General features: G+C 35.3%; 1 protein-coding gene across 1 annotated transcript in view; it reads right to left on the bottom strand.

Annotated features, from left to right (window-relative positions):
* The window catches only part of USH2A (usherin), a 390,731-nt gene that overhangs the window by 321,988 nt on the left and 43,392 nt on the right, over nucleotides 1-25,351 (bottom strand). Inside the window, exons 9-12 of the mRNA XM_074817915.1 lie at nucleotides 17,208-17,403; nucleotides 16,283-16,413; nucleotides 4,498-4,693; nucleotides 611-1,252 (exon numbers count right to left, since the gene is read on the bottom strand). Coding sequence (XP_074674016.1) covers nucleotides 611-1,252; nucleotides 4,498-4,693; nucleotides 16,283-16,413; nucleotides 17,208-17,403 — 1,165 coding nt within the window. The remainder of the gene's footprint in view (nucleotides 1-610; nucleotides 1,253-4,497; nucleotides 4,694-16,282; nucleotides 16,414-17,207; nucleotides 17,404-25,351) is intronic.

Here is a 25,351-nt window from a genome sequence, read left to right as displayed (position 1 = left end):
ATCTTGAACTGATACGTAGCAACTGCAGTATCACTTACTTGTAGGACCGAACTGTAAGCGGTCCTTGTGAAAGCCAGCACATCCTCAACACACCAAGGCAGGTGAATGCTTTTTAAGTGGCATGTTTGCCAGCCTCAGTAAAGTTTAAGCAACCACCTCTGTGCCTCCTGTCACGCTCACCTTTATGCATGAAGTGCCCTTCCTGAAGAGTTTGCAATCTGCCTTCCAAATCCACGTTTTTATTATGAGGATAGCTGCTGTTCATCAAACTATGCTAGTTTACATCTTATTCAGTGAATGGGCCATGACAATTTCTGTATTTTCTCAGTATCTGGAAGAACTAGGCTTAACCTTATTTTGGTCAAAACTGCAGTAATAACACAAATTATACAATCTCTGGCAATAGAATAAGTATTTGATGGCCATCAGGACATTAATACTTTCTTCTCACTCACACAGTTAGGACAAAGTGGAAAAATAGTTAATAATGTGTCAGAGACATGTCAGACATGAAGCTGTCTAAACACATATTAAAAACTGTAGAAGCTATGATGACATCCAACAAAGCAAAACTTACTACACCAAATAGATTGTCTTCCAATTTCCTTACCTGGTTTACACTCATTACACCTTCTTCCCTGACGCTGAGGCAAACAGACACACTGTCCAGAAATGTGGTCACAAACTGTTCCTGCCAATGTGCCCAGAGCATCACAGTCACAACGCTGGCAGCCGAGGAGGTTGCTCATGCTGAGGTTGTACGTATGAAGCATGCACCGACTGCACTGAAGGCCAGTTACACCAGCTTTGCAAGGACACTGTCCTGTTGATTTGTCACAAAGCAGAGAGCCATCTACTGTACCTGCCTTATCACAGTTACATGGCAGACAAACAAAGGAAAGATTTTCCTGTACTTTGTAGTAGCCATCTAGGCACTCGTTGCATTGTCTTCCTCCAATGTTTGGTTTACATGCACATTGCCCTGTCTTCGCATCACACACAGTTCCAGAAAATGACCCCGCAATGTTACATTCACAAGCCTTACAACCAGTTACATCCAGCCCATAAAAGTTGTCCATGCACGTGTCACAGTGAAGCCCTTTCACTCGTTCTTTACAACTGCACTGCCCAGAGAGAGGGTTGCAGAATTGGTTCACTGAGCCGTGGCTGTTGCACCAACAAGGCTCGCATCCATCTTCATTAGAATATCTGAGAGCTTTAAAACCAAAATTGCAACTATCACACCTAAGACCTGGAAAGAGAAAAGGTATTAATAAAAAAAGCAGAAAAGCTATTCATTTCAATTTTAAAAAAGGATAAGTACACTACACTTGGGAAAAAAAAGAAAAAAAAAAAGGCGAGAAAGGAAAGGACCAATATTCTCCACTAGCATAATTAACAGGAATGACAGGGCTGTACAAATCAATTGAATAACAGTGGCATCCCAAAAATCTGTTTACTTTTCCAATTTGTCTCAGAAGCAATGCATTTCTGCTGGCTTCTCAGTACAATTTAAGATACTTCTGCAAGAGATTCTTTGTAACATTTCTAAGACAAACCAGAATTAATCTCTTTGTCCCCCAGAACAGGACCTGTTGCACAATTAATGCTTAGGTGAACTCTTCACCCTGTATCACAAAAATACAGTATACAGGCCTCTCAATCTGTTCTGATAACAGATTTATATATTGTACTAAAAGCATTAAATATACTCTAGGACAACACAAGTTAGACTAATTACAATGAATGATTTACTTAACACTGTACGTCAGTTTTAACATTGATTACATTTATGTTAGTGTTTATCATTAGCCCTTACTGAAAGCAGAAAATGTTTTCCATAAAATGAATTATTTTTATCTAAATATATGATTTAGTTAACTCCTGCAGTACATTAAAATCCAAACTGTTTTCTTTATCCTGTAGTTTTATTAGCTTTGTTTTCAAAGTCATCACTTGCGTTATCCCTGCCCCAAGGGATGGCATTTGTATTTTAGTTTATAAAATGTACATTACAAGAAAGCAAACTAGATTATTGTATGAAAAATGCAAATTCACAGTTATGTATTTTCCCTTGCAATGGGAAAATCCTTCACTATGAAGCCATCACTTAATTATTGCATACAGAAAAATATAAATACAATGTTCTAGCAAAATATTGTCATCATTTAAAAAAATACAAAACCATACAAAAATACATCTAGCAACTTACATGTAGAAAAATAAAACTAAAAATGGTAGGAAATGCATTATACATATGGATAAAAACTCAAAAACTCCAACAGAAGGCAAGTTCTTTTAACAGTGATGAATGACTCACCTAAGGCATATCATTTAATTTCAATAAGGAAAATAAAAAAGGACTACTATTGCTGCAAATTTTAAAAATAACTGTATTGTTAACAAGAATTATGACTCATTTTGAACTATTAAAATTGGTCTACATGGATTCATATCATATCAGTTTTAAAAATATGCGCAGTGCTTATTTGAATATGCCATACATATTCCTGACAGGTAATCTATTCCTAACGATACTGAGGAAGGCCTACAGGGCATCACATTCAATGTTAACAAGTACAGGGGAGTTAGCACGCTTGGCATTTAATTCACATTCTTCTACCTTTTTATTCTAGATGAATGACCTACTTTAATAAAATTATTGGTGCTAATGTATTTTACTGGTGATAGAATCATTAGTAAGATTTAACAGTTGTGTTAACTCTAACAGTTCATGTTTCATAACACTGCAGTCCATAGTTGCATTTTTCTGTTATCGTGTTTGTTTAAATAGATAAAATGGCAATAGACAGATTGCTCTAAAAACCAATTTAGAAATCCAAAGAGGAAAGCTCTGTGTTAAAGTTTGCTGCACACGTTCCAATATACAGAAGCTTTTTTACAATTGGTGTGGAAAACAAAAAAAAGAATCTGGTCTGGAAAGAATTAGGTCTTTATCCTGCAAAAAACCACTTGCATAACTACAGCCCCCCCACCATAGTTACAGATAAATTTGCAGAAACCATAGACTTACACATTTTTTGTATTATTATTTCAGTGGAAATGAAAATAATTCTTATTGTTTTCATCAAAGGCAGAAAACATTTAAAATAGTATGTAGACAATCAAATACATCAGAACCAGACTGTGCATTTCTTGTATATCAAACTCCCACTGAGTTAAGAAATGTTTTCACAGATGCAAACGTGAAATGTAGGCAAAGAATATAGAATTAAGAATGCTCTGAAGTCCTTTTTATCGAATGTAGAGAGTGGGTTTAAGATGCACAGAGGTTGTTTTTTACTCTTAGCACCCTTTTTATTGTACGGAAAACATAGGTACTTGTCATTCCACAGGAAAGAGGACAGAAACTGTTCAGGCTTATGTCTGTTTAGAGTTATTTTCATTATTTGTTGTTATTTTGTATTTGCCTTTGGAAATTAGAAGGAAGAAGAAACAGACTCACAAGATTACAAATAAGTCAATATTCACAAGTCAGTGAGTTATAAATTAACATATACTTGAACATTGTTAATACAACTGGTTAGCTAAAGTAAAAAATAGATTACTAATTGTGCTAATAAAGCAGAAAAGGTTCTCTCTTTTTTTTTTTTTTTTGAGACATGGATAGTCTGAGACATGTACAGTTACCATGCAAGGCTCACTTTATCAGGAAATTCTCCTTGCATAATATTGCCATACATCAACATTTCAAAGTGTATTATATATACTGTGTATTTTGGGCACTTGATAAATTTTGTCCTTATGTGGCTGTGGCTCCCCTCAAATATGCTGGAAGTAATAAATTGCTATAATCAAATCTAATTTCTGAAAAATACCTGTGGGAGTAACAAACAAAAAAGCACGTCTTGTAAAAAAAATGATAAATAACACAGAAGGTAGCAGTTTATTATAATCAGCTTGGCATTGAATTACAAAATTAAAATTATGTGGCCCTTGATAACTAACCCTAGCTATGTACATGATCTGTGGAATTATGTTGACTTATTTTGCATTTCATAGGAACAGTTCAAAGAAATATAATAGAAAAAAATGGATAGATTTATCACAAAGGACCCTGTAGCACAGAATATTTTGAGAAAAAAATCCATTTATTTTGGTCTATTAAGAAAACTAGCATGGAAACGATTTTCTTAGAACTCATTAAGTATAAAACATTTTGAAAAAGTGTTAATTTCCTAAAAGAAACATCTATGCAGTAAGCAAATTACATTATTTCTGTGACTTATTAGTATGGAGCTATGTAAGCTAATGTAGCTATGCCGTAAAGAAACTTCTAAAGGGTTGATTAAACTAAGCTTCAAGCTGTAGATTGATAGAATTATTAAATTAATAATTTTTCAACAGTTAATTTCATTCATTTTTATAATCTGCCTTCAGCAAAGAAGTTTACTATACTTTTCATTTAGAAACCGAGTGTGTTTTATTTCCAGAGAAAACAAGAAAAATGGCTCCAAACTCTTGCATTACACATACCAATAACATTTGCTTTGCACTTGCACTGGCCTGAATTTTGGTGACAGGTAATATCTCCATTGACTGTCCCAGAGGTATTACAGTTACAGGGACTGCAGCCATCAGGGTTTGACTGTTGTAGATTGTAGAATCCTTCCTGGCACTGATTGCATTGTCTGCCAGACACATGTCTCTTACAATTACACTGGCCTCCAATCTAGAAAGATACAAAATATTATAGAATGATGAACATACCTATTTTTAGATGATACATTCATTAGCAACAAGAATGGGAGTATGAGTCGGGGAGGAGAAAACTTTAAATGGAACAGAAAAAAAAAATAAGCCTATGTAACACATACTTTTTTAATTTGTTGAGAGAGAGAAAAAAGAAATATTAAATAGAGCACAACTATTCAATTTTTATATAGAGTTTAAAAGATCTGTTCTTTCAAAACAGAAGGAAAAAAGAATTGAGTAAACAATGTGGCAATATGTACTATCTGGACAGAGAAAACTGCAAAGAATAATTACAAAATTGCATTGTATAAATGGTGACTGTATTAAAACAAACAGTACTTTTTCAGATCAGTTACTGCAAAACACTATCTTTTTCAAAGGTCAAGTTTTGCATTTTTTTGCTCCAACCATATGCTTACTTATTTTAGTGAAAATGTTAGTGAAATAAGAACAAAGCAAAGTTGAAAGATTTCCTTTCTGATTACTCATCCAAGATAAATTTTCTCTTCCTTTAGAGAAGGATGTCACCTAACAGCTCAGTATCTGAAACCCTCTCCCTCTTTTCTTGGTTCAGCTGGGTTCCAAGTGTGGCACTTCAGTGGTGGGATATAAAGGTCCTCTCCTACTCCCTAAATGAGTAGCATTGCTATCTGGAAGGAGCTAAGGCATCCTTTGTTATGCCTGGGCCATGATCTGGGAGTACATGTCTCATCTTGCGCAAGATTAAAGGACTCCTGGAAAGCTATCTCAATTTCAAACCTCTAAAAGCCAGAAAAAACCCAATATCTATATTTATCACTTTCCTATATGGTGGGAAAACTGGCCACAGGGAAAGGGCAATGGCACAGGGACAGGGAAACAAATGGAAGACATCAGTCAATACACAACACATGAGAACAGGGAGTCAAAGCAACACAGAGATGCAGATGTGAATTGGCAAAAGGTTTAGGATTCATAATCAAGGAACTTAAACTACCTTTTCTCACTCAAGTATTCTGGGGAATGCAGAGATCACACCAAACAATTAAACTCTGCATTATAAGGAATTTTCTTTGGGTCAGTGTATTTTTTCCAGTGCAATATTTACAACTAAGAAAAAGTACAGTGATTCAAAACTAGTTATTCAAATACAACATCAACAGCTGTAGCTCAATGTACTTCACTTTTAATTAGGTACCAGAACAAAAATTTCTCTTAACAGCTGTCTCTCTCATTTTACGCCTATGAGTCAAGCAAAGGTGAAACAACAGGAGAGTCCTGTGGCATTAGAGACAAAGCTACTCGGAAGTTCCACTTAAAATAAATGTTATTATCACACCCTTCAATCTATAATGAAGATCTAAGCTCTATTAATACAAGATAAAATAGAGTATTTCAACATCTAATAGTAAATTCTCAGTGCAGAAAACACTGAAAGTTAGAGAAGCATGTACTCCTACCCCTTCCTCATAAAAGGATTCTGTAGTCCAATAAAACCTCTTCAATATGCTTTCATGATAGCGATCTATTACTGATATATCATCAGTCACATTTTTCAGGAAGATGAAGATATTAGAAAGGCAAGAAAACAATATTTTATAAACAAAAGGCAAGACAACAGCAAGTACAAAAAGGTAAGAGTTAAGAGACCACAAGAGCAGAAAAAACAGCAACAAGGATTTTCAAGTTACTCCCTTTTAGACTGGATTTGATCTAGATATTTAGTTTATTGTAAGAGGCTCAGTCATGCATCACAGCTGTTCATCAGAGAACTCACATGTGAAAAGCAACTCTGAGTTTAATCCTAAATGAAGAAAAATACCTAGTTTAATATGTAACTGTAAAATAAACATTTTGTGTTAGTGATCATGGCATACTCAGATTACACAATAGCAAGTATTATATAAAGATATCTCATTAGCACTCAACAAACATATAGCTCATACCCAAAAAGACTTTAAAGTTACTCCAAAAACTACCACATAAAGGAAAGCATTACATGCAAAAAGTCAAAGTCAGATCAAAATAAGGAAGTTAAGTAAGAGAGGACAACCACTACCAAATTGTAAAACCAGAATAAGGAAACACAAAAATCAACTTTTAGAAAGCAACACGCTTAAGGCATGAAGGAAAAAAAAATACTTTTCAAATGTCAGAAACAAAAGAAGACTACCAGAGAATCAGTGAGGGCAATAAATAATTAAGTGGTATGATTATTATCTAAAATTCATATTGGACATCAGAACTTTTCACTAAGAGGGAAGTGCAGCATCAGTAACAGGTTGCCCAGAGGCAATGTGGAATCTCCAACCCCAGAGGTATCAAGACTCATCCAGACAAAATCATGACTGACTGGATCTAGCATTGACAACAAGCGTGATCTGAGCTAGAGCAGATGACCAACTAATACTTGTGTGATTCTGTGTAGCATTCGGAAAGTGAAAACCACAACAGAGATTGCAAAGAAAGTTTTTCACAGCTGTTCACCATGAAAGAGGTGTTACCATTCTATATTAGGAATGATTTTCAAGACTGATTTCAACCCAAAATGTCAGAAGGAAAGATTTTAGCAAAATCTCATCTGCTGAAAAGTGACTACACATGAGTCAAGAGTTCTAGATGAACTGAAATATAAAATTACTCAGTTATTAATTGCTTAAATCAACCTCAGTAAAAGAAGAATAAAATTATAAAAGTTACATCAATCTCCCTAAAAGGCTGTAAGGAAGCTTCTGAGATCCACATACTAGCAGCCTTTTTCTGTACAGAGCAAATTACTAGAAATGAACACATGAGTTTGATATATTGGAAAAGACTGGTACTTTTTTTGCAAAGAAAAATCATGCTTCGTGATTCTACTGCATTTCTTTAAGTCAGCAACATCTGGAAATACTGCATATACTGAACCAAATGGATGATCAAAGAGTCAAATTAATTTCTACATCAAGAAGTACAAATTTAACGCCTGGGGAAAACCAATTCTGACTATAGGTAGACAGTGATGAGTCCAAAGTTAGCTATTATCACTCGAGAAGAGCTGTTAAAGTGGCTCCATTCCGCCTAAAAATAATTTGAAAGCTCCGAGACAGTTAAAAAGGCAATGGGAACACTGGCATTATTAGGAAAAGAACTGAAAATTACACAGAAAATGTCATAAATATCTATTATGTATCAACATTTTGCACAATTTGTATATCTGGTTACCATCTCTAAAATAGAAGAGGTTGCAGAGTGAATAGAATAAGCAAAGATACAAATGAAAGCAGACTAAAAAAAGACTTTTCAGTTTGGAAAGAGATGACTAAGATGAAGGGAATGCATGTCTATAAAATCATGAATGGCTTACAGAATGAATATTAATTATTTCTCACAATATAAAAAGGAGAGAACACCCAGAAAATCATCAGAAAGCAAACTTAAAAGAATGAAAAAGTACTTTTTCTATACACTTCTAAGTGTACAGAAAAATACACTTTTTTGAAGTGCATTAAAAATGAGTTAGATTAATTCCATATGTGGACACCAAACATGACAACTCAGATGAAACCCCTAGGTTTGGCTCAAGTAGTCCCAAAACCATAAATAACTGGAACCTAGAAAAGTGTATCACAGAAGCATCATGCTTCTTAACACCAGCTTCTGGTAACTATCAGAGAGGATGCTAGATGGAAGTCTCATTTCATCCAGTATGGCTGTTCTTACCATAAATACATGGAAACCCAAGTCTAATTGTGAGCAGATGGTAGCCATTCCTGATGCAACAAGTGAAATGTGTAGAATACCGAATGCTAAGAGAAGCAATGAGCATAATTTTAAGTGTCAAGCTATTACAAGAAGCAGTAATTTCCATTCCATTCAGTTGCAGAAAATATATGTCCCCAAACTTTCTCTTAATAGGGTAAAACAGTATGCCAGAAGAATAAATATAACACTTCAGAGTGAGGAAGAAATATCTGGCCAACTGAAGAATGCAATCCAAATTTTCTCCAGGAACCAGCCAATGAAACCACTTGGAGATTTCCTTGTATTAATTTCCTCCTATCTAGCTGTCACGCAGAAAAGAGTTTTCCATCTGTAATCAATACAAGTGGCAACTGGTTTCCTGGTTTTAAAAAGGGTGAAAGTCTTTTCTGGCAGTTAGAGGAAGGTATAGGAAACTAAAGTTTTTGTTAGAGAGGGAGGCTTATCAGATTGCTTCTTAATAGGTCTGAAAATAGGTTTCTATGTACCAGATTAGAGGATCTATAAATAATCCACTGACATTCTTCCATAACACTGATTTCAAAGCCTTGTGAAAAAAAGTCAAGCAGAAAAAATTCTATAGACAAGACAAAAAGGAGCCTCTGATTGTATTCACAAATTACTATTTTGTTTTTGTCTTAGCTGTAAGTGACTAGAAACCTTTCCATTCTGCTGCTTCAGCCATTTTCTGTCAATATAGGATATCAAGATGAAAGATATCTATTGAAGTTTAGCCTCTGAAATACAAAATAACAAATTCAATTATATAACTCCACTTTAACACTGCCTTCTATAGTAAATATCAGCTAAGGGAAATATGCCACTGTAATGTACCCCATATTACACAGGTTTTGACTTTCATATACTACATACACTTCAAGTAGCTGTGCAGAATTTTAGATTAAAAGTTGAGAAATATGCTCCAGATAAAAATAGTAGATGGAGGGGGAAAAAGTAGTTAAAAGGATTTGTAAAACTGGGAATGTTTTTAAGGTTCTGTAGTTGCCTGCCCTGGATGCTAAGCTCGTTAATATTTTCAGTAGCAGACTCTGAAGACAGAAGAGAGAATATGCTTACAAGCCTCAGATCACCCCAGCTCAGATGTAGAGCCAGCACCATCATGACCCTGAGGGCACCAACCAGCCTTAATGGCCCTGATCAGCCTTACCTGGGGCCTCCACTCACACCCTCTACCCACAGCCCAGGAGCTCCAGATAAGCTCCAGTCTGAGTATCCTCACCTTGCCTGGGCTATGCTGCAGTTGTGCCTGTCCTCTGCCTCCTGGAGGGATCCCTTGGACTTAGGCTGAAGCCATATCTTCAGTCTCATCTCCTGCTGCCTCCAGACTGGAGTCCCTGGATGGACCCTGGACCTGATTTATCACTTTGCCTTGCCTGGGTTGTCAATGGACCTGTTATGAGCATGTGGCCTGAGCATTATGAGCTACTATGAGCATTCGGCCATGTTTCGATGCTGCAGGACCGTGCCCTGGTCTGGGTGGGCACTTCTGTGCTGGGATCACCCTTGGCAGGTTGATTTTCAACATCATTTTTACTCTTTGAGCAAATATTCTAAAATCAGTAAAGGTGAAGTAAATGCAGAAGTTCAAAACGCAACACATAGCAAGGAGACATCAGACGTGAAATAAAGAAAAATTGTGAAGAAAGAATAATGTGGAAAATAACCTGGAAGTGATACTGGGCCTCCACAAATTAATTATGAACAATATGATACCATGCCAGAAAAGGTAAATGTCATTTTGCAATATACTGAAAAGACATCTCATATTTAAGACATGAGAAAGAAAGGTAAGGCTTCAGTTCAAATAGTTGAATGGTACAACACAAATTAGAAAAAGTACAGTAAAAAGCAATTAAAAAATAGTTTTAAAGAACAGGAATTTTAGCTAAAAGAGAAAAGTGAAGTTAAGGCACTCAAGTTCATATGAAAATTGGTTACTGCACGAATTTAGGAAAGAAGCTAATAATTAGGCTTAATTTGGGGGAAATTTGGCTTTAAAAAATGGGAAATAAAGAAAAATAATATCTTTAATTTCTCTGTACAGGCAGAGAAGCACCAAAATAATCCAGAAGCACTGTGAAATGCTTGGTAATGGATACTGTTACAAAGAAGTTGTACAAGCTGACAAATGTTTATAATGCTGAGGAAATAGGTGTACCACAGGTTATATTATGGAAATCACATCAAAATGGGCAGAACTAACCATTTCTATAACAACATAAAAATCTAAGTGGATTATGAGGCAAAGTGGTTGTTGTTATTACTATTATTATTTCTGTAAATCTAGCTTACTCTAGAAACAATGGTATCATTGAGAATACTGGTAGCGATTAATATTTAAAGATTTTGTTAACCAGAACTTCACCAGTTGCATACTGGAGATATTACTGAACCCTCCTCTCCTCTCCCCAATCTAAATACTATCTGTCATTTAAAGAAACAGTCTTTAATTATACTGGTTATAGAAGAGCTGAACGCAATCTGTTCTCCTGTTGCTTATGCCTGACAGGCCTGGTTCTGACCCAAACAGTAAGCAGACAGAACCAGCCTATCTATTAACATGACCATCTTGCTACTAAATCACTTATGGAAAATATCTGTCTAGATTGTTCACTGTGAAAATGAGTCTAGCCGAGCATTACTACCAAGTGTTGGCGTATCTTGGGACTTCATAATTACAATTGTTATTTGATACAGAAAATCACTGATGCTGAGTTAGCATATATCCCTTGTGTCATTTATAATTTACGTATGAAACACACATTAGCCCCATATTCTTGAATGTAAACAGTTACAGAAATATGCAAGCAATTTCCTCCTGCAGAAATCACAGCTACAGCATCACTGTTCCTAATCAGGAAGCAGACTACCTGAGATTTCTGAATTTTAGATATAGTAGCAGTTCACGTTCCTTTAGACTGTATTGGCAATCACTCTTTAAGTGGGTACACTAATCTAAGTCATCACATCGAGAACCAGAAATGCAGACAGAAGCCTGTTCAGAAACCCTCCCAATGTCCAGTTACTAAACTGATATAAGGATTTAAGAGGAGATTGAAGTACCCAGGACAAACAGTGACATATTCCAAAGAATTGTCTTAATTATTGTTTGGGGTACAGCAAACTATTTAGCCATAGTGCTCATCTAGTAGATAATCAACACGTACATATCATGGTCTCAGAAATATATCTTCTGACTACTTAAAATCTTGTTGACCATATGCATATGTAAAGTACAAAATGGAATTTGCTGAAAAAAATAGCTGGTCTAAGCCTTTCTGAAGGTTTAAACCGTCTTTTTCTCCTTGGATATCCCTATAATTTCAAATAGCTATTCTTTCATGTCTGTGATAGAAGAAACACTGCCAGACACATAATCAGAAAGTCTCTCCAATTCTGGAGAATAAATGAGGTATGTGTTGATGCTACTAAATAAAAAAAAGTTGCCACTACATTTCATTTACCAAAATTAACTTCTGGTTTTGAAGCCCAAAAGACATGACAAAAAACCCCTTTTGCAATTGTCTGAGTCATGATTAATTTCAATTATTTACTCTCTACCAGAAGAGAAGCACTTTCCCTTGACCATCTGGCAATGTCCTAAAACTCACATTTTAAGATCCACAGGTATATTTAGTTCCTGCATGAAATTCTTTCTGTCCATCCTGCCATTGCTGGCTTTGCAACTGATTGGTACTGATCTCAATGTTCTGCCTTTTTGATATAAATGCTAATCATATACCTCTCAGTACCTTCTTACTTGATGCAAATCTGGCAAGGACCCCTGCATTCAGGTGACTGCAATCTCAGGAAGTGGGACGGGGGAGCAAGGGGATTGAGGACTTTTCTTTTCCTTTTCTCCAGTTTAGGAAATGAGAACTGTAAGGTTTGCTGGCTCACACACATAGGTTAATGGTCTGACCACCAAATACCTGAGAGTATTCTCGGTATGTCAGCCTTGGGAACTAAAAATTGAATAAGCAGCAATAATGAAGTTCCTTTTCACTCCCCTGCTATCTCTTCTTGTCATCACATATGATGACTTTCAAAAGTCAGTAGCTTTCTACTACTTCTGCTCAAAATGTAAAATGAGGTGTTTACCATTTGCCCATGATACTCCAAAGGGTAGGAATGGACCAAATCCCCAAAATAACTTGACAAACTATCACAGAAAACCAGCATTTCCATAGTACAAAACCCACTAGATATGGAATTCTTTAACATAAAAGGCTCATTTTCCTTCATTTTAGCATTAAGATTAAAAGCTTTCCATGAAGGGAAATCCAGGATTCAGAATATACACAGTGTTTTCTAACTTGATTTTTTATGGACTCCACTATGCACATGAGCTTTTCATTGACACGTTTGCATCCTTTATACTCCTTATTCTATTTGATATATCTGTTGACTGAAATGCCCTTAATTAACTGCTTTACCTATGTTCTTTTCCTTGTAACACACATTCCAGTTATTTATCTACTGTCAATCACAATAAATGGGTTGAAACTGTGTAGGTGGAAAAATGAGAAAAGGGGAATGCTCATTCTAATTTCAGAGGAAAGAATTTATCAACTCAGAAGTAAAATTATCAGAAATAAATTTCTACTTTAAAATACGTATACATACATAGCTATTAACTAGCTTTTCCATTAAGTATAAAAACCCGAAATCAAACATTTAAAATTCTGAGGGAAAAAATGAAGAAACTCAAAAGAGCAATATTTAAGGAGTATACAGAAAGGTGAAATCTGAAGCCTGTCCAAAAGCTTACTTGGTAGCACTGGAATCTGTTTTCGTTTGAGTCCTCAGAAGAACAGTAACTAGCATTTTGTTCATCTTCATGCCTCAGAAAGAGTTTTCTTGCAACACAAGACAATACAGCTGCCACCTTGACAGAAGGCAATTAAGTCTTTGCAACTCTGAACAATATCCTCTGCAGTAAAGTACAGCTTCTTTGCACCAATAAGTATATGATACATATTTATTTGCATGTTAAGAGTAAATTTTTAAAAGTCAGCAAAACCTGAGTAAAGAAAGATGCCTAAACTCACTGAGACCAGAATGGTACTTCCAAAGACTAGGTAAAAACAATAGCAGCAGTTTCAGCTTTGCCTAGAAACAAATGCCCTGGAAAAGAGTGCTTTTTTTCACGCCATTATATATGGCGTATTATAATAGAATCATGAAAGAACTACAAACTGCTGTTCCTGATTGAATATGTAAGCATTTGTAGAGCAGTCTGGGTAAAAAGCAGCACAGGAAAATGAGTCAAGGATTGCGGTATAAGGGCCAGAAGAAATTAATCTCCAGCTCTCCATACAGAGCAAGAACGATCACATCAGCAGTATTCTGGCAGAATTTTCTCATGTGTGAATAGTTAGGGAGAAGGGAAGAAGGCAGCCAATTCTTCTTTCACTCTCATAAAACTCAGGCACCTCAAGTAATTCATCTGGACTTTCAGATTGTTTGAAATATTTTGTGACAAATGTTCACAAAGAGGATGCAACCAGCGTGTATCTTTTCCTACACTGATTAGGTGTCAATAAGCTACACAGAAGTGGACAAATTTTATCAGGCTGTAGCAAATCTCTCTCTTGTACCCACCAGTCTTAAGGGAAGACCTCTGTGCAAAAAAAGGTCTAATGAACTGCTCATAGATGCACTGCTACATTGCTCTTCTAAAATCCCACTCATTACTATAATCCATAAAGTTGTAATTTTGACGTTTTTAATGTTAGTTTGCACTTTAAAATACAAATGAAGTTACACACTGATCTGTAAGTGGGCACAATCTACAGATGTATGAGAACTGAGAACCTGTGCAAGGGAGAAATGCTACACACCTACATGCACCTCTCACCAAGGGTAGAGTGAAATAGGTGAACAGAACAGGCATAAAGTTTTCATGATCAGTCCAAAGAACTGAGATGGGAGTAACCAGGTTACAGTAAACTCCTTATTCATCCTGTAAAATATCTACATTAATAATACTTCATTTGAGGAGTAAATATACTTTCTGTGTGATTCAATAGATTAATTTGTGATTCAATTCTGGAGCTCTGTACCTCTTGGAACTTAGTGGCACAACTGGCACTTTGTGACAAGAAAAAAATGTTGATGAACTGCATAAAATGGTAAGTTATGCATTAAATGTATATTCTGCCCCATTTTGGCATATTTCCTTGAAAATTATCATTGTGACATAACAATTTTCATGAGTATGGTCCTTATTCCTTATGATTCCATCTTCGACAGGTCAAATTTGGAAACACTTCCTTCAATGATGCCTTCCTATTTCACGTAATTCATTTCAGCCTTTAGTCCCCAGCCTTACTAATCTATTCTTTAATGCCTCTTAATCATTTCTCCCTGCTCTGCTTCTACTGCAGCAGTCAACTGATGCTTTATTGAGCAATACAGTCTCCTCCATTTTTCCCATTTTATCTCCCCGTTCATACTCTCATAGTCAAGCTTCATCAATGTTCTTGGATATTTCACTATAAAGCAGTGATTTCTGTAAACTATTCTTCCTCTGATTGTTAATCACAGCTAAAGTTGTTTTAGGTTAACATTTTACCACAAATCACAGACACACAAATCAGCATTTGCTTTCATTTTCCCGATACCCTAAAAAAATAGTCCTAATATGATACCTGCATTTTTCAAGGTTTTTTTCATTTCTGTGATGCTGGCAAAAAGTATCATCGTCAGAAGACGGAAAATTATATATTAATTTTTATCTGTACTATAGGGGATTATTTAAAAAATATATTGTGTGAAACTTGCATATCACTCAGCACCTGCACCAATGCACAAGTCCTGTGAAGGTGCACTGAGTCAAACTGGGCATGCATTTGTACCACTATAGAACCAAGGATGAAAATACAACAGGATCCACAAGAGCTTACCATTAAATGAAATCCAGTAACAAGAGATATCATGTGAAAAATGCTAGAGATTGCTTTATGAAAAAAGTTTGGAAAAGAGACAGGAAACATGTCAACAAGCTGAAGTTCTATCTCAATTCCCTGTAGAACAAGTTCAACCTTTAAAATGTTTTTAAAATACATTTCAGACAAAGAAGCTGTTTCTACCCTATTCCTAACAAAATTTGGATTTGGGCAATGGACAGGACGTATGTGAATAGAACACGAATCACAATGTATCTTTAACATATGCTCAAGACTTCAGTCACTTTTCCTGCTTTTTTTCCAACATTCATGTTTTGAAGGTTACAGATTTATTACTGGATTACTGTCTTACATGTCAGTGAGGTGCATAGGCTTGAAAAGCATAGCTGATGGGGTTCTCTTTTCAGCATCACTTTGTGGGTTTTGGGGTTTTTTTAAATAGACTATATGAATTAAAAGGGAGATCAATCCTTGTCTTACTACAGAGAAAACTAGCTTAATTTTAGTTCAATTTCAGGCTCATGTCATTGCCTAAATTTTCAAAATCTGTTACTAATTTTAAGACAGTATCAAGACCTTCAAAAACACTCAAAACCTGCATGTTTTAACATTACTGAGTACACAGGTACCTCATAATATCCCAAAACTACTATTCACTTCTGAAAATTCATACAGTATCTTGTATGTCTGTTGCTGATCTAGATGAAGAACTCTTCAACAGTACATCTCAAATTGCTTCCTGTGTTTCTCAGCTTTCAGTCTCTGATGTAAGTCAATTATCATTTTGAAAAGGCTGAATTTTATAAAAAAAATGCTTAAGTAGTTACCATCTAAATATACTTTGTAAAATCATACTGCTGTCTACCCAGCTGATTAAAATGTTTTGTCATTTTTTTTGCATTGAGGCTACTTACATTATCACACAGGAGGCTCTTATTTTTGGTGCCTGTTGCGTAACAGTCACAGGGTTTGCAAACATCAACGGCTGAAAGATCTGCACCTGCTTGTCTGTAATGGAAATCCTTGCACAGCTCACAGTTCCTTCCTGCATGAAAGAAAGGTTATGCATTATGGCTTCCAATTCATTAAAATTAGCTGTATAATTCAAAATTAAAGACTCTATTCCTTTGAGAGAATTCTATAATTTTCAGAACGTCCATTTTAATGCACCTTTCATCTCTACCTGCCAATTTAGTGATCCAGAGCATATGAAACAATGAACCTGTTACAAACTATGTTTTACTCCATTAAACTTCCATCTGTTATATAATACCACACTTATATAAAAGCTGTGCCATGCAAATGCCTATACATTTTTTGGAAAAATTATCGTTGAACCTGAAACTTTTCTTTTTTCTCTTTACTAGACAAAGCCAAGAAAACTGAAAGAAGAACTGTCCAAAAAAAGCATTAAAATATACTACTTACACAGAATAGAAACTTTTACTCAATCAGCAAGAAACTGACATTAGAGCAAAATTTGACATTTTTAATATGTTATCTGTTAAACTGGTTCAGTTAGAAAGATGATATTTTGGAGTTAAATGCTCCAGCGTATGTAATGGAAACAGCTTTGAAACTACATGCTCTAATTATTTACTAGAATGTGTTTTGCACTGAAGATTTTATACAAGATTGGGCCAAATTTTAGCAGCATTTTCCAACAGCTGAAATATTGACACAATTGTAATTACTGCACTATCTGGATAGTTTAAAAACACATATACATGAGAATTTATTGGAATGTCAGCCATTGAACATTACTAATTTCAGCCGAAACAAGATTTAGCCAAAAAGCGACTGTAAAACAAACAGTCCATTCTCTTTTGTATGACTTACCAGCTGTGTTGTGTTGACAGTTATCACACACTCCACCGCTGCCTCTGTAGTGCTCCTGAGGAAAAGGGTCCATTGCAAAATCATAGTGGCAGCTTACTGAATGGCTGTTACATTGACAAGGTTTGCAATTATAGGCATGAACTTGGTCACCTGGACGAAAAGGCTTGTCATTGTACAATGGCAAACAGCGATCACACTGAAATCAAAAAAAAAAAAAACCAAAAACAAGATATTTCTTTACCTTACAAGAACACTATATATGTTCATGTTTCATTCTGTGTGTTTTCCCCCATTTAAATGCTAAAAATACTGGTTTTAGACAAGAAGTGAGAAAGCATATAGGGAAATAACTCTTTAAAAAAAAAAAATCTTTTAATCTTTTCAAGTTACTTTAACAACAGAGTAAAATCATGGAAGGTGGGTAGAAGAATAAAACAAAAGGCCTCCTATGGCCAAATATGTGATGTTGTACAGAGTATCTGAAATACCAGCACTTCTTAATGTGCATTTACCTCATGAAATTTTCAATGAAGAAATTTTAAACAAAACACACAAATCTCTACATATGTTCAACCCTGTCAAGTTATATTTTAAATGACACCAATGGAATTGTAGGATATCAGGTAAATTGTTTAAACAAACACCTAAACAGTCTTGTTTTCTTCAATCCTTTTCAAATTTATTAGATACAAAAACTAATGATATTCAAGTACTTAATTAGCTTAAATCCAAAACAGCAAAAATAGTTTTTAAGTAGTTCAGAGCACCTCAGAATCTTATTTTTTATTTGGATAAACTCACAATGTTACCTTTAAGTAGAGCTTTGTGAAGAATGTGAAGTTGAAATAATCTTCAGTTCATAATAGACTCTACAAAACTTCAAGGTGAAAATTTTCTGTGCCTACTGGTTCATCAAGAACTAAAACCAAATTGGATTTCTTAAAGTGAGTGAATGGATAGCATTTTGGATAATTACATTGTCTTTATGGGGAACAATCCAACCAGTTTTATGAAATTGGCTCAAAAAAAATGGTACATGTTGACACTGTACAGATGTTTGTTAAGAATAAATTTTTTAATTTAACTGACATTACTCAAAGTCCATTTCCAAAATACTGGTGTCTTGCTGAATCTAGGAAACAAAATATATTACAATTTTAATTTCCATCTTCCAGAAGGAATTTAAATGCTTCAAAATAAGTTGCTTCTGTAAAGTATTTGGGCATCTTCTTTCTTCTTAAGTTCCAGAAGTGTGCTCATCTTTCTTCATGGCTGCTATTCCAAGGCCAGTGTGCCTACATCATGCTGACAATTAGGAAACTATACTGAAGTTTCTAAACTGTTTCACTCACAGCTGATGCTGGGAAAGCATCAACTGTGGTAAAAAGAGAAACTGAATTAGAAAACACAAGCTTAAGATAGTCCAAAGATTGCAGAGCAGTCACAACTCATAAAAAAAGCAACTCGGGAGAGAAAATGAAAGCACAAGAATTTATCTGCTGAAATTTAGTTTTAATAAATAAAATTTACAGTAAGAGGTAAGATAACAATAGCACCGCACCTTTTTGCAATCTGTTAAAAAGAAAGAAACAAACAAACCCCACATCACCCCAGTGAGAAAAAAGGAGGTTTTAGGATGAAAATTAGCAGAGCTTCACTTGAGACCTTGAACTCTGCTAATCAGAAGAATCACTGCCTGAGAGTGATTAGCCCAGTTTAAGTACACCCAGGGGAATGCCATAAACACAAGTTACACAGCTTAAACTTATTCAAGTCTTTCCCTCACTCACATCCACCTTTCCTCTCTCTAGTCACTCCCTTTGTCTCCACGTTGAGAAAAATCAGCAATTACACAGCACCAGCAACATAAAACAAGAGGGTTCATTCAGGCATTACACAACTTGGGAAGTGCAAAAAAGAAACCTGAGCTCCCAGCCAAACCATCCCACTCATGCAGCTTCCTTCTTGCAGCCTGTCTATGGAAACATGTCCTCCTTGAAAGGAAAACAGTACAGGAACACCTACCAACCTGCTAGCCCTGAATTTCCATTTGTGCATGGCCAGCCACATAGTGGCTGAGAGCATTTGTCATTTCATTTCAGATTTAATCTTAGATCAGTTACTTATGCACACCTATTGTTAAATGACACACAAGCACTAAGAGTAAGAAAGAAAAAGATGACATATGATTACATAGCACAGAGACTCTTGGAACTATCGTGTCTCTTGTTCTGTGACTTTTAAAACTCACAAAACTTTTTAAAAGCCTTGGCAAAAAAGCAGTAATTCAAAAGTTAGCAATGACTGTGAAACAGTCATCATTCTAGATTGTCACACCTGTATGCATTAAAAACATGTGCTGGACCCCCACCTCATCCTGATGAGTTTGTCACAACTTTATTAGGTTAAGAATTGCATTTAACTTCCAGACCTGCTGTGTTTAACTTTCACTTTTGGTAGCATGAGGATGTACACATGGCAATCTTCAGGTTTTCATTCACCAAATGAAAACTCTGCATTTGCCAAAAGCATAGCTGTTGAGACTCTTCAAAGGTATCAAGAGATTTGGGTTTCAATTCTTGGCTACCACGTGTAAAATGGATAGGTAAATTCACAAAAAGCCTTTGACAAATCTGAACAAGGTCTACCAGTAGATTTACAAAGAATGTTAATTCTTGACAAAATAAGCCTTTCTCCTTAACTGTAAAAGCAAAAACATGCACTTGTCTTTATTCTCAGTTACATCTAGGCCCTTCAGAAAACATGTTAAATTTCTGGCTTTCCCTATGGAGAATAACAAACATGTCCTCGTGATATATAGTTTCTGAACAACTCACCTTCTGTAAAAACAGTTTTCTGAGAAAACATTACATGGAGCCAGGTGGTCAAAATATCTAGGCTCATCTTGGCCCAATTTATTAGTTTAAAATTATGATTAAAAACTTATTTCCGATAATGAACTCAGGAATTTTTTTAACTAAAATTATTATGAAAAACTTACCTTCTCAAAATTCCTGAATCCAGCACATTTATGGAAAGATCACCAGTGACTTCAGCCTAAGTCTTTATGTGCCAAGTTCCTTATTAGTCACTAAGAATGCTGAGGACAGTGCCTCTGAAGAAACAGTCAACAAATATTCAAAGAAATACTTCAGAAGGCAACAATAACAATGCTTTAAGACTAGCAATAAGTTGTGATCAGCTAGAACCTTCTACTCCAACACTTCTAAAATATCCCACTGCTTGCCTCTGGGTGGCATCCTTTTTTTTTTTTTTTTTTAATGTTGTGTTATGTAGAATTTATTCCTTTTTTTCTTTCCTAACCTGTGTAGGAGTACCCATCTCACACCCATCAGTCAAAGTTCAGTTGCAATAACCAGAGTACATACACACATATAATACTTATACATATGCTTCTATAATATACATATGTTATTAACGGTACACAGACTTAAAAATCTGCTGAAGTGGTATAAAGATTAGAACACCACCTTCTCAGGCATTTTGAAATGCTGCCTTGTCTTTGAAAAACTCCATTATGTGTATCACCCAGCCATGTTTATTTATGTTGCCCTGTAAGTGTTGACTATAATACAATAGTTAATCATATACTATCTTTTGCTTCCTACAAGATCCCAGTCTGCACCCAAATGGACAGTATGCTTTCACTCCATTTAGCTTCATTAGTCAAATAAATATGGCTTCTAGACAATATCTACACCAGTATACCTTATCCCTGCTTTGAAGACCATCATCTTAATTTCCCCATGGCTTTTCCTCAGCACCCTTACTACAGCATTTGACTATCTATCAAGACCACATGAGAGCAGAGCTTTGAAGCACATCTGTCTCTAGTGAACTCCCCAGACCAAAGGGCTTTTAAACTCAAAAGCCAGGTTTTATAAGGAAAAAAGTAAAAAAAAAAAAAAAAGCTAGAACACTCTAAGTGAATCCAAGTGACTAAGGAAGACAGAATAGAAGAGTGTCTTACAGGCTTCTGTCGTAACACTCCCCATACCTTAAAAGGATGCAACATAATTTTAGAAACTAAGCAGAGACGTAACAGATGGTTTACAAATACCACATGCCAAATAGCATTCTAAGAAAAGATACTACTGCTGTTTTACAATGGCAAAGTGACTGACAAAGAACCTGACTGGCACAGAACATAAGATCTACCATTCCGGATGCCAGATTCCAATAATGGGACACGACTGAGATCTCAAACACTGGCACAGGGCACAGATGTTGTCAGGCAGCATAAGGTATACTTCTGCTCATCTTTCATTTATGGGTTTTTTTTTTGTGAAGTTACTTGAAGCCACAAGAAGTCCTACAAAATCAAAGAATATGCAACCACACTAATTCTGACAATCAGGCTGCTCAATAAAATAATTCACACTTAAATGCTCCAGGATTAAAATTCAAAGCTATTTTTGAATCAGGCATCCACTCCATCTAACTCTCATTTAGGCTCCAACCCTATAGGACTTCTGTAAAATAAAAGAGAGGGAGAAGGTACGTTTTGCAGCTGATGAGTTCGGCATGTATTCTGTTTTACCAAAGCTCTGACTTGCTCAGTATATTAAATGGTAAGAGATCTTGTGTTAATTTTTCCCTCTTTCTACCTTGTCTATTTGGAATATGCCTTTGAATTTCATTCTCCTGTAACATTAGAGAGTGCTATAGTCACAGTTACTAGGTATTCTAGGGTTAATTTTACTCTTCTAAAGAAGCTATTGCATAGGATTTTTTATTATTTTTTAATAATAGTTTTAGTGGGATAAAAGAAGAAAAAAACCACATTGGCTAATCACTTGGACACTTAGATGGAATATGTAAAAAATCATAGAAATTCAATAAATATATGTGGCACCATGATTTACAACAGCTATTTCCAACAACAGTGAAGCATCAGTCCAGTTGTGTCTCAGTTCTCTTTCACATAAAATGAAATAAATATCCTGTACAGTGGATAAGCCCCGAAAATAATTTTCAGACTGGAACAGCCTTCTTAATTTCTGAGAGGTTAACAATGACAATCATAATGCTAGTTGCCATCTGCCTACCTCTTAAGTAAAATTTACATCATACATCAAATGTATGAGAGATAATGACCACTTCACAATTCCTTCAACATGTCATCACCTGTGCAACAAATCACAAGGTATCTGAGACTGCAACAAGTTCTTCCAGTATTTCAGCAATGCTTGTACACAAATTGTTTTAGAAGCCTGGATCTCTGAACTGTGAAATTACACCAGTTTTCCAGGGATGGATTCATGGACAAATCCATAACTTCCACAGACATGTCAAAAGTTATCTAAAATTTTCAGGCAGGTAAGACTACTGGACTAGGTGACATTCTGCTTGCTGTTTCCTAAAACTCCAGTCAACCATCTGCTTGCTTGATTTCCTTTCTTTTTATTCTGACATAACCAGCTTCCTTCGAGGCCTGTCTTCTGGATACACAAATTATGGCACAGAGCTTACCAAAAAGTGCATTTTTTGCTAGCTTGCTTGCTTCTGCAAGCTGTAAGTCTTTGTTATTAAGTGAATGACCACTTACTATAGTTAGTATTTACAGCTCCTCGGGTACTATGTATCATAAATTCCAACATCTAACATGATGATACAGATTGACTTTTAACAAAAGTTTAGACAGATTCTTCTGTAACAACATAAAAAGCCTTATTTATCCAATTCTTGGCAATCAGTAATGCCATATCCAGCTTGCAGACAGCAGATGTTTAAGACCATTAATTATTTGCATAGAAAACACTGAAGATCTGAAGCCTTTACTGTGTCCAGTCACTCTCTCACTTCCATTCATATCCTTCTCAAGAATTTATCAGTTGCTTTATTTATTTTAAATTTTATTTTCTATTATTATTTCTACAATTATTCCTGTGTATTTTGCCATTACCTTTATGAAGTTCTGTATGACCAATTTAAAGGAGGCTCTGAGGTTCTAAGGTAAGGCTGACCTTGTTTCATTACCTTATTTTTTCATGGGCTGTTTCCAGTTTTTCATGTGACATCACAGAAAGTTTTTGAACATACTACTATTCATGTCTATAAATCAGTCTTTGCATATAAATGTTACCAAAACCTGGACTCCACTCTTGGTGCCTCAGTTTCCATTTGTAAAAGAGAGCGCTATTTCCCAAAGCAGGACACAAGGCACTTACAGAACAATTTGTAAATTAAGAAGCGGAACACTTTTTTTCATAAGATGGGAGACAAGCTCTGTGAGGATTTATTTCCTCTTCTTTGTTAATCTGGCTCCTCAACATCTGCAACACATTCTTAAGCATTCACTTCTTCCCATCATCTCAAATTTCATAGCAACATGTTTCTTCATCAAAACAGAACTCAGAAAAAAGAAAAAAAAAGAAATTCCATTTGATATGTCAAATTTCATAATATGGTGATGCAAGTAACTAAACTAAGATTTCTATTTGTAATGAATTCTGCAAAATTTTAGTTTCTGGTATTGCTTTGCTGTACAACAGCTATCCAGATGTATATGCCAGATAAATTCAAGATGGTAATTTTAGTTGTATTAAGTGTAAACGTGACAAGGACATACTCTGCCATATGTTAAGAGCTTGTCAAGGGATCTCTGATTTCTAGTTCAAGATACTAAAAAAAAAAACCCAAACAAAACAAAACCAAACCCCAAAACCAAAAGTCTTCTTATAACCTCCCTCACTTGTGGTGACTCACTGCACAGGACAGAAGGTAAAAAAAGACAGTTTGCAGACAGCACAATTTCTTCTCAAAAACATTTGCCCCCTCACCACCAAAAAAGTTTATGTTTGGAAACTTCCTTTATAAACATAACAAAAAATAATAAATGCTTGATTTTCTGGGGTAGGAGCCTGAGAAACATAGGTTTAAGTCTGTAAAACAGAGTTTTATCACTGCCAATGACAGACAAAAATCAGGATAGATTTTGGTCTTGTTTTTAAGCGTTTGCCTTACAAAAAAAATCTAGTTTGTACTTCATGCAAATCCTTGATAAAATTCAAAGTACTTAGTGATATATTTGCAAATATTAATTGTATTTTATTATGACTTTATTTTATTTCATATTTAGTAGATACTGACATGGTCATTAAAGAATGAGGAAAATAATTAAACAACCTCCTTATTGTACTCTGAATGAATACAGTTAATTCAAGCATTTCAATTATAGTTACAATGAATGTATGCCAGATCAAAAATGTGACACTGACTGGAACAACCCATTAATATTGACAGAAAATATCTGATAAGGCAGATACATCATTAAAATGTATTTGGTTTGTTTTCACAAGGTAGCATAAGTCTTGCAAGAGTGCTTGGTGAACTTCCAGATCTTATTAAATATTTATAATTAATCCTTACAAAGTAACATTTCACAATGTGTGTTCTAATTAAAGGGACACTGTCAGTTTTAATTTTTTTTCTAATTTGACCCATCTAAAAACTTCAAATTTCTGTTGAAATCTCATTTAGACTGTAGAGCCTACACTTCTGCTTTAAAAACTAAAAAACTTAGATCCTCTATGAAATTTTACAAAGATCTTTCACATGATCCTAAGCACAGTATCAAATGCTCTCATGTTAACACTTCTTGCTGTGTTCGAGCAAGCACAGACTGCTTGGGGGTTTTTTGATGTGAGATTAGTGTCCCCTTTGCTACTGCTGTTGCTATTCCATAACCCCTTCCTAATTTTTAGAAAGCCTATTTCCAAAAGGCATAAATATAGCAATGAATACAACATGTACTCATGACAGAAATCTAACATTCAGTGGGACTGTGGGATTCATTCCTTGGACGTAGCTCATTCTTTCTTAACCTCAACATCTCTTCCTTTTATTTTTTTCTTTTTTTTGAGATAAATAATTAATCTAGAGACAGAATCTTTTCTTTGAGCAAGTGTTCTTAACTCATACATCATGGTTCTGCTTTTGCTAAATTGTATGTGAACAGCATCCAAGAAAACCAAAGGTTGCATGAAATAAGTGCAAACTGGCACCATTATTCTAAACTCTCCTCTACATATTTCTCTAGAAGACCATGATTTATAGTAAACAACCCCATTCTGGTTCTTCTATGGCCAAGAATTCTAAAACTAGTAGGAAAATTATGATTT

Source organism: Strix aluco, chromosome 3 (genome assembly GCF_031877795.1).
Source record: "Strix aluco isolate bStrAlu1 chromosome 3, bStrAlu1.hap1, whole genome shotgun sequence".
NCBI classification, from domain to species: Eukaryota; Metazoa; Chordata; class Aves; order Strigiformes; family Strigidae; genus Strix; species Strix aluco.
The sequence above is the reverse complement of the archived record's forward strand: the minus strand, read 5'-3'. Positions and strand labels throughout refer to the sequence as shown.